Here is a 10,609-nt window from a genome sequence, read left to right as displayed (position 1 = left end):
TAACCTTTTTGTGTTGTGTGAATGTTCCCGCTGTCCCATTGTATGATGTTCTGACAGTCCGGTTGTTGTTCGTGTTGATGGATGACAGAGATTCTGTCTTGTGGGATTGTTGATAGTGGGTTGCAGGATGTTGTCCGCCGCCCCTTCACCCTGTCTGGGACTGTTATCAGATCAGAATGAGTGGTGAGGAGCAGCATGTCTCAGTAATGGCTAAATGGAACCACTCTGGTGCTGTTGTACAAAAGCTGCTTTACATAGTCTCTGGGTCTCTCCCTCTATGCACACACCCTGCTGAAGCCATGCCATCTCTTGAAGGGGGTGCTGGGGGTGATTTGCACACAAGAATATGTCTGATATATGTTTGGATTAACACTAGGTATAGCGTAGTTGTGGATCAGGTTAGTGTGTTTGCATATCGGGAGAAACTGAAGAGGAACAATAGCAGGCCATGAGCAAGGCCCATTGAATTTGGTTTAAAAGTGGACTGAGATACCCACCCTCTAGAGAGCTACAACCATTCTGCCGTTACTGTGGGTCTGTTAGTAGGGCCTCTGTATCGGCTTAACCATGAAGTTACTTAGTGTTTTTCACGATGTTTCACTATGAGTTTTTTTTTTTGTTACTTTAGTTTTGAAAAGCTTATTCATGTGTGTGTCCTCTGCACTTTACTGCTGCGTGAGTGAGGCGCAGTGAAGGGAGGGACTGACGACGCATTGTGGGGAGTGAGTGATGTGTCGGGTGCATGGAGGGAGGTGATTGGTTTGGTGAGTGGCTGTTTGGGCAAGGAAAAGGAGGAGACTCAATCTGGACGTGGAGAGTGTGGAAGGGACCATGGCATAAGGAAATATTTTGTTTAGTTCATACATTTGTTTATTATTTCCTGTAAGGAAATAGACTGGCTCTAATATGGACTCCCAAAGAGTGATCGAGTAGTGTTGTTCCTCCTGCTTTGGCGATTCTTACACTAGCCCCTCCCTGCTTCATCTGATCTGAAATACATTTGAGGTGTTTTGTCTGCCTCATATCTAGTTTCCTCTTTTGTTGTGTAACATTTTCTCTTCCGATTTACTGTATGATTCTCCTCCTTTCATATTTGTAATATAGAATGCACTTTTGACTAAAATCCTGGCTAGTTACGAAAAATAGCAATGTATATTCTTTAAAGGTGTAAAAAAAAAAAAAATCAATATACTTTTTCCCCTCATGTATTTTTAACCACTTAATGTAGCATTGCATATTTTATTATTGTCAGTATCTGGTACAAAATTGTGCGGCTTTATACTGTCCTGGGTTGTTTTTTTTTTTTTGTGTGGAAGGCGGGGGGGTGTTTTGTATGTTTGTTTTTTGGAGATTGAGAAGTTGAAATGTTGGGCCTTTTTTTAATAATGTACATTTAACAGACTATCTGCTAACTTTCAGAAGTAAAAAAACGAGTAGCCATAATTATCACATATTTGTGTGCTGTCGTGTGTTCTTCTCCATCAGATCCTATGTGGTATTGGTAGCTTTCAAATTCACATGAAGCTATCTTTGCATTAATGGTATCCTGTTCTCACAGTTTATGGAATACCATCTCACAGTCTCAGCTAGGGCTGCAGAATTATTCAAATTATTATCAAAATTGCAATATTGAGTTGTACAATATGCATATCGCAAGAGGTGGCAATTTATTCTTAAACGCTATGAATGTAACATTCAAACGTAATAAGGGTCCCCTGGGAAACTGGCCAACACTGGTTCCTACCCTGTCACAACTTCTACTGTACCTTGCTTGTTCTTTCGTTGTCATGCCAAACTACACCAAGCATAGAATCAGCAAGGCTATTTTTATTTCTATGATCAAAACAGTTTGCTGAACTGTTGTAATCTAAATTGCAAGTTAAATCATAATTGCAATATTTGGTAAATATTGTGCACTGCTAGTCTCAGCCCTACATCACATTGTCTGTTGCAACGGTGACCACATGTGTCTTGTATACAGACAGGTTGTAACTGAGGAAATGCATCATGTTCACTAAGAAAGTGACAAATGCTTTTTTAAACTGAATTTTAATCTAAATTCAGCCCCCCCAAAATGACCCGCCATTTTGAGTCACAGGCTGATTAATATAAAAAACAAGCTGTACAATCAGTCCTGGACTAAACAAATCCGTCACCAAGGTAGAAAGCTGTGGTTGAAGTTGTGCACCATGTTGAGAACCAAAAGCGGGTTTGCCGCCAAGCCTTCATGAAACAGGGCTGTTTTCCATAGTTAATCCCAGGTGGCTGTAATATTCATTACTACATTGATTTAATCAACAGGGGTTGCGTTCTGATTGCTTAGTCATGTTTGATACAGGCTCCAGACGCCTACAGCTCTGATTCTGGTCATTCCTGTTACACAGGGTTTTGCAACTCGCTGACCTCTCTTTCAATCCTTTTGCAAACTGGCTCATTCTGTACATTTTGTTCTCTTTTTTTCTATTTTCTTCTGATTGTTCCATCTCTGTGGTTGCAGTCAGTTTTGTGTTTGTCGGGTGATGTTTGTCGGGTCACTTGACAAGCTCAACTCTTGAGTGGATGTGATTCTATCAACAGAAAGAAGCTGATACTGATCAAACGGCTGCAATCACTGCATTACCAAACAGAGGCTGTCCTTTTATCTCTCACCAATTGATCTGTGTGGCAATTCCTTGTCTGTGGCAACAGTGTGTAGTTATGACCTGGGTCTGTGGTAAGTCTAGTAATCCCTGTGTCTGTGGCAACAGTGTGTAGTTATGACCTGGGTCTGTGGTAAGTCTAGTAATCCCTGTGTCTGTGGCAACAGTGTGTAGTTATGACCTGGGTCTGTGGTAAGTCTAGTAATCCCTGTGTCTGTGGCAACAGTGTGTAGTTATGACCTGGGTCTGTGGTAAGTCTAGTAATCCCTGTGTCTGTGGCAACAGTGTGTAGTTATGACCTGGGTCTGTGGTAAGTCTAGTAATCCCTGTGTCTGTGGCAACAGTGTGTAGTTATGACCTGGGTCTGTGGTAAGTCTAGTAATCCCTGTGTCTTTGGCGACGGTGCTGGAGCACTGTATTCCCCTTTGGCCTTGTGTGCCAGTCCAAATAGGTCAAGTCTTCTACACCCCTGACCTTTTTTAGATGACCTGACTCGACTCCATTGTTACCTGGCCTCACAGCTTTAGAAGCCTTAATAGCACAATGTCCGGGGGGGATTTTCCTCAAGGAACCGTTCTAGAGATGAATAAATGAAAGGCTTGCACAAACACAGCTTGACGGTTTCCCAAAAAAATGTGCTTTAGTTTTAAGCACCAAAAGACCACTGCTAATGAGCCTTGTTGTAAGCACTGCAGGAACACTTAGAGCAGTCTCCGTGCATAACTAGACAATATTATGCACCCGTTTTTAATGAATAGAACTGGGTTTGCCAGGAAGGAAGGAAACGGAGGAAGCGGGAGTGGTTTGACATGGAGGACGCCACATAAATCACATGACAACACTTTAGCTTGATTGTATCCAAGATCTTTTAAGCAGCTCTCAATGGGAACAGTAAGTATTTTAACGTGTGTGTGTGTGTGTGTGTGTGTGTGTGTGTGTGTGTTCATGAGAGTTTGAAATGTCTCTGCCTTCAGGAAATGAGAAGTGAAGATCACCAAGTCCACGCCACATCAACCAGGTTAAAGGACACCCCACCCACTAGTCCCTTGACTCTGTCCGGGTGTCTGTTTTTGGCTTCATGAGTGTTTGTCTGTGTGTTCAAGTGCTTGCAGATGTTTACTCTTCATCCTGTGGAGACCCTGTAGCCAGAGCAGGCTATTAGAGCAAGACCTAACCAAGTTTATTTTCAGAACATGATGTGAGAGAGAGAGTCGATTACTGATACTGAAATTTTTGCATCACAGTTCCTTGTTGACATCACAGGGTTAGAAAGGATGTGAGTCAGTGTTCTATGCAGATGAGAAAGAGAGAGCGCGCCCAGCTAGCTCATTTGATTCCTTGGAAGTTGTGGGAATGTGTTTTGTGGGGGGTGTATCCCAATTGGTTCTGGGAACAAAGCCGTATGTTTCCTAAACAGTAAAACTGAATAAGTAGTAGATAAGTAATAAAAGTACCAAAAAAATGCCTGTTCGGGGAACATACATTTTTAGGTTGCAGGGAGGTTCTGGGAGGTTTTATAAACACTGAGAATGGAAATTATGGGTTACTTAGAGCTTGTTGAATAACTTCCTTACACCTTGACCAAACTGTCTTCGCCCGTGTGTGCGCCATTGTGCCTGACACGTTCATGACACGCAGGCTAAAATGCCAATTAATTTGACCGGTCAAAACACGAATGAAACATTCAAGGACAGATTACTATTGCTAGCTAATATGTCCTGGGAGAAGAAATTCATAAGGTCCTTTTTTTTTTGGATCATTGTATAATTTTGGTCCGTTTTGAGTCATCCAAAACCATGTGTTCTCTACTCTGACTGTCAACCCACTGATAAAATGGGAAACCTAGTTAGATTATTAGTGAGATTTCTCTCTTCATTCAGTTTTGTTTTTCTTCTGTGGATTTTATATGGTGTTTGGTAACCAACTTTAAGGTGCGTTACCTCCAACTAGTCTGGACCTCCAATCAGTATGCTAGTTAGTATGCTCTTAGAAACCCATGAGTAGATGGGAGAGGTGGCTTGTCTAAAATAGAGCCAAGTTCTAATTTAGCGCCTGGCTACGCAGGTCATGTGAGCAGTTGGGATGAAACTATTCAATAACACACATGTACATTTGTTTTGCCCGCAACACGGCTGGTTTAGTCTCCATCTTAAAAGTTTCAATGAATGTTTCAATAAGACTAAACACTGCTAGCTTGTTTTAGGTCAACTTTTTATTTTACTCCAAGCACATAGGACACACAAATTAATTTCCTAAGGCTTTAATCGTGCAAACACATAAAAAAAATATATTATGACACGGCGTCTGAAATTTGAAGCTCTGTTCTCTATCCATGCATGGAATTAGTCCACTGGGCCACCAGGTTGGAGCTGGTGGTTTTAAAAAAAATATATATATATTTTTTTACATATACAAAGCAACATTCCCAGAAAGTTGTGGGAAGGTATGCAAAATAACCATAGCACAAACACGCCCTCATCAAGCGCTAAGAAACATGGTTCTCAGTTATGATATGTGCTTGCTGGGAGTGGCAGAGGAACGTGTGAGTGACTGACTGACTCACCACAGCACTGATGCTGTATGTGAGTGGGTGGTCAGGTTCATTCTCTTTCACTGTGAGTGGGAGGAGGGCAGGGTGAATACACAGCACCAGATAGGTCTGCACTCCCATCTGCGTTCAGAAATAGTCACTTCCCAACTGCTCGGCATTATTGGCTCTTGTGGCAGAGAGGCAGGAGGAAGGGAGGCTGTCTGAGAGGAGATAAAGACATGGGGGGGGGGCCTGCTGGGTCGCAGTGGCTGAGCATTCAGAGGTGCAAATGTCTTGTTTTCACCTTTTTTCTCAACCACTTGTAAACCATTCATAAGTTTGAACATTGTGCTCTGTGTTCTTGGTGTCACCCTTGGGTCAATTAGGGATGTGTGGTTTGCACACACAGCAAAAAGGCTGTAAATGATGTCACATAACAGGCCTATCTTGTGTACATACCACTAAGCAGTTTTGTTATGCATACATTGAGAGAACACAACAAACGGAATCTCTCCCACGTTCTCTGTGGAGGCTGTGCTGAATGATATTCAAACCAGAATCAACCAACCTCTCTCCAGCCTGTCTGCTGCTCTATGGGTTCACTTACACGGGATATTGGAGGCGGACGCTAAATGGCCCGTTGTTGCGTAGCCTAGGACGTCATAATCGGAGCAAGCTCAGTGGTTTTGACAGCCAATAAAACGAGCTGAAAGCACCCTGTTCCTCAACAATCAAACCTATATATAACCAAGTGATGGTCAAGTTCGAGACTGGACAAAGTACAGCATGCCGGTGACCAATTCAAGAACATAGCTACCTTTAGAGATACTGCGAGGGACAACCGTGCCGTCGGGACATGTTTGTGGACATACATTCTTACTGGTACATTTTTTGCTATTGTCCTTTGCTCTGCAAATAAGATGAATTATTTAGTAAACTAACCGTTGGGACGTTTTCCATTGCGTAAATACAGCGCGTTCACTCGTGGATTAGGATACATTTGCATAAAGGCTAATATATCTATTAATGTTCATCAGTCTACTCGGATTTTGGAACAAATTCTTATAGGTTTAAGTAATTGATATTCCTGTGAAATGGCATAATATAATGCGCTACTGTACTATATTCATTGCATACATTTTTATGTAGCCTAATATTGTATGAAGATGGTTACATGACATTATTTGCCTACAGTAAGAGCTGCAGAGCGCGCTACATTTTTTGGCATTGTAGAGAATTACAACGTTGAACAGTGTCCGTCTCTTGGGGTTATTTACAGGGTTTTCCTGTTCCTTAATTATCCTCCTCACTTTACAGATCCCATGCATTGGTTGATAGTGTTCTAGGAACCCTCTGTTGACAGCACGGAATATTGAAGGTCAGTACAGTATGTTCCGTTCTTCTCACTGATTCCTTGCAGCTTCAAACAGAGCATCGCATGACGTGCAGGCTAGCGTAAAACATTTTTAATCTTGATTTAAGATATCAGTTTACTTTGCATGCTGTTGACTCATGTATATTACTTGGTCTTACTACGTTTCAATGTTCTGCAGCTGCACAGGTGCAGGACATCACAGCTGCACCACTTACATAATAATGTGACTTTACATTTTGACGTTTCAAATGGTAAAAAAAAAATGTGTATTGTAGTACTCTAGTCCAGGACCAGATATGACTCGACACGACCAGTAGGGCCTTTGAAAATATCTCTTTGTTGCGTAATTTAACACAGTAGCTACAACAGCAAATGTTAGAGAGCTAAATGATCTAGATATCCTTACAATGTGCAACAATGTAACTGCATTTAGTACATATAAAAATGGTTGCGTGGCAGCTTAGCACTGCAAGTGACTTGCGACACGACTCGTGACTATAAAGGACTCGGACTTGAAGACTTGTTACTTGCTCTGACTTAATGTGGTTTCAGGGGTAGAAATCTATACTAAAACATCAAGCACATGTTGGGTGGCTACCAAGCAGAAATGCAACCCACGCTGATATTGGCAAAATGATTCTTTCTCATACCACTTATAATCTTTCTATTTCAGGTCCATTGAAAAAAGAAAATCTCTAAATGTTTGTATTTTGTTTGTCTTTTCCTCTTCAATCTTTACTTTTTACTCTGCTTCCATCCTCCTCCTCCTCCCTGTCCTATTAGACACATTCTTCCCAGAACCCCTACCTTGTGTTTTCTGACCTGCCTCGTCGTGAACGAGAGACCAAAAGGTGCAAAAAGAGCGGGATTTTGGTGCCACTCATCTCAGTAAGAGGTTGTGGCAAAGCCAATCATGAACTGCTTTGGCTCTCCCCCAGGCGAGGACGTTATCCCCCCACGTTCCAGACGCTCTGCAAACAACATGGCCGCCAACTCAGCAACACCCCCCTCTGACAGGCGCTTCCTCATCATCTTCGACTTTGACGAGACCATTGTGAATGAGAGCAGTGATGATGTGGTGGTGCAGGCAGCACCAGGGCAGAACCTCCCCGCCTGGCTGAAGGACACATACCGGCCGGGCCACTACAACGAGTACATGCAGCGCGTGCTAGCCTACATGGCAGAGAAGGGCGTGCCCGAGAGCGCCATCCGCTCTGTCATCGAGAAGATCCCCGCCTCTCCCGGCATGCTGGCCCTGTTCCAGTTCCTCCGCCACCGCCCTCCGCAGGACTTTGAGGTGGTTCTGGTGTCTGATGCCAACACCTTCTTCATCGAGTCCTGGCTCCGCCGCGTTGGGGCCCGACAGCTCTTCGTCAAGATCTTCACCAACCCTGCCACCTTCGACAAGGATGGCCGGCTGGTGCTGCGCCCCTTCCACTCCCACAGCTGCCTGCGCTGCCCGGAGAACATGTGCAAGCAGGTGATCTTGAGGGACTATGTGATGAGGCGGACGCAGGAGCGTGGGCGGCCGTTCCAGAGGGTATTTTACGTGGGCGATGGGGCCAACGACTTCTGCCCGTCACTGATCCTGGGCCCCCGGGACACGGCGTTCGCCCGGCGGGACTACCCCATGCACCGGCTGATCACTGAGATCCACGAGGCCAGGCCGGGGGAGTTCAAGGCTGTCACTGTGCCATGGGCCAGTGGGGATGATGTGGTGGAGCGACTCAGGAAGCACGCAGAGGAGAAATAATGAAGCTAGGGGGGCGGGGGGTTACACCACCTGCTCTCACACACCCATGAACAAATACTCAGAGACACACGCACACACACACCCATATACACTCATACACAAATCACATTCCCAGATCAAATACCCACAAAACCACATACTGACACACATCAATGAAAAAGCACTCTACACTCAAGAATAGAGCATGCCAATTGAACATGCCTTTGATATATTGCCTGCGACAGACCGTGTCACACTTCAGCTCAGTCCATCTGTCTTACTCTGGCTCAGCCATAGAGCTTGAGATACTGTAGTCTTTCAGTCCAGCTCCTCATACTCCAGGCTTAAGGTCAATGAAAGATAGCAACCCAATAAAAGCATCACCTCTGTTAATCATTACAGAGACCTATGCCTTAGTTGATACCCTACCAATCAGGCCAGTATTGAGTCAACCAAGCTTTTACAGGGATTGATCCTCTTACGCTGGATTGAAAAGGAAGAGGAACAAACATACATCATTGACTGAATAGGGGCTTCTGCAGTGATACATTTAAGACTGATGTATTACCTATATTCCTTTGACACTGAGCTTTATTGGTTTATTAACAGTCAAACTAGGTCAGTAGGGCAGCAGATCATGTTAGTTCGTGGCCCGTTCTCTGACTCTACCCCTCTCCAGTCCACACAATGGCATTGTCGATGCTAAATGAATGGGTGGCTATTCCAGTGTAATTATTATCTTATATTATCAATAATGAATGGTGTTGTTTACTTGTTAACAGTGCTCTTTGTGAAATAGAGAATTTATGGCTGATCAGGGAAAATGTAATGTGACAACATCGCCATCTACTGGCAGACCTACAGATTGCAGCTGGAGACCAGTTTTAAAGTTTGGGAAAATAAGTTCAAATGTAATGTACCATATGGCATAACTAAATATTGTCATTTTAAAACATGTATTATTTGTGTATACATGTCTGTTTTTAATATGTACCATGTACTTGTTCCACCACCAGCAGGAATATAAAGCCATGAACTTAATTTCTGAGTCTGTACTTTAATGTCCTATCCTAACACACTGTAATTGCACCCCACTATGTTATTCTCTACACATAAGTGCCACTGGAAACAGTGTTTCTTAAGGCAGCAGCACAATAGGCTTGAACACCATTTAGATACGTTTCGCACCCATGCCTATCCCACACCCCTCCCTCCCTCCCTCTCAAAACATTAGACTACGGAGGATAATTAGCAATGAGATGGGCCAAAACCGATGTGATATAGGAATGGTCTAAATAATGTCTCCAAGGTGGGTGACAAATAGTTCACCATGACACCAAAGAGATTCTGAATTTATTCTGTGTCATCGCTGATAAAATGCATACTTTTGGTTCAACATATTACAAGGCCTACTGAATTACAGAGGCAGATTTGTTCCTCATGCCAGTCATCTGACACCCCAGAACTATGCAACCATCAATGAACAATTGTCAATTTCCACAACAACAACAAATTATATTTGTGCCAACATCGCTTGAGCCCCTGAGGATTTATCCATTGGTTGTATTATAAGCAGGCCTAGCCTATCTAGAATATATCTATGACACAAGCCTATCTAAAAGACATTATGACATTATACAGAATTTGAGAACAAGAACAGTCCAATGTTATTGTTTCACATAATGACTGTAACCACAAACTGTTTACCAAGAGCAGGCTATTAGAGAAAGCTAGTTTAACAACTTATATATCGTGATAATGGTTGCAATACATCTGCATTTGGCAAATACAGTGCCTTGCGAAAGTATTCGGCCCCCTTGAACTTTGCGACCTTTTCCCACATTTCAGGCTTCAAACATAAATATATAAAACTGTATTTTTTTGTGAAGAATCAACAACAAGTGGGACACAATCATGAAGTGGAACGACATTTATTGGATATTTCAAACTTTTTTAACAAATCAAAAACTGAAAAATTGGGCATGCAAAATTATTCAGCCCCTTTACTTTCAGTGCTGCAAACTCTCTCCAGAAGTTCAGTGAGGATCTCTGAATGATCCAATGTTGACCTAAATGACTAATAATGATAAATACAATCCACCTGTGTGGGCGGCAGCGTAGCCTAGTGGTTAGAGCGTTGGACTAGTAACCGGAAGGTTCCGAGTTCAAAACCCTGAGCTGACAAGGTACAAATCTGTTGTTCAGCCCCTGAACAGGCTGTTATCCCACTGTTCCCAGGCCGTCATTGAAAATAAGAATATGTTCTTGACTGACTTGCCTGGTTAAATAAAGGTAAAATTAAAAAATCAAGTCTCCGTATAAAATCACCTGCA

At 43.0% G+C, this 10,609-nt stretch overlaps 1 protein-coding gene across 3 annotated transcripts; it reads left to right on the top strand.

Annotated features, from left to right (window-relative positions):
• Positions 1-5,760: 5,760 nt before the first annotated feature.
• On the top strand, positions 5,761-9,317 carry LOC118384493 (probable phosphatase phospho1). Of its 3 annotated transcripts, XM_035771084.2 has the most exons (4): positions 5,762-6,051; positions 6,487-6,547; positions 7,328-7,395; positions 7,483-9,317. In XM_035771084.2, exon 4 carries the CDS (start codon positions 7,527-7,529, stop codon positions 8,295-8,297), a length of 771 nt encoding a protein of 256 aa, XP_035626977.1. In that variant the 5' UTR covers positions 5,762-6,051; positions 6,487-6,547; positions 7,328-7,395; positions 7,483-7,526; the 3' UTR covers positions 8,298-9,317. The 3 variants fall into 3 exon arrangements, with proteins under 3 accessions (XP_035626976.1, XP_035626977.1, XP_035626978.1); XM_035771083.2 differs by having other exon boundaries at positions 5,761-6,051; positions 7,328-9,317; XM_035771085.2 differs by lacking the exon at positions 7,328-7,395 and having other exon boundaries at positions 5,775-6,051.
• The last annotated feature ends 1,292 nt before the right edge of the window (positions 9,318-10,609 follow it).

Source organism: Oncorhynchus keta, chromosome 5 (assembly GCF_023373465.1).
Source record: "Oncorhynchus keta strain PuntledgeMale-10-30-2019 chromosome 5, Oket_V2, whole genome shotgun sequence".
NCBI lineage: Eukaryota > Metazoa > Chordata > Actinopteri > Salmoniformes > Salmonidae > Oncorhynchus > Oncorhynchus keta.
This window is presented reverse-complemented; position numbering and strand designations above follow the sequence as displayed.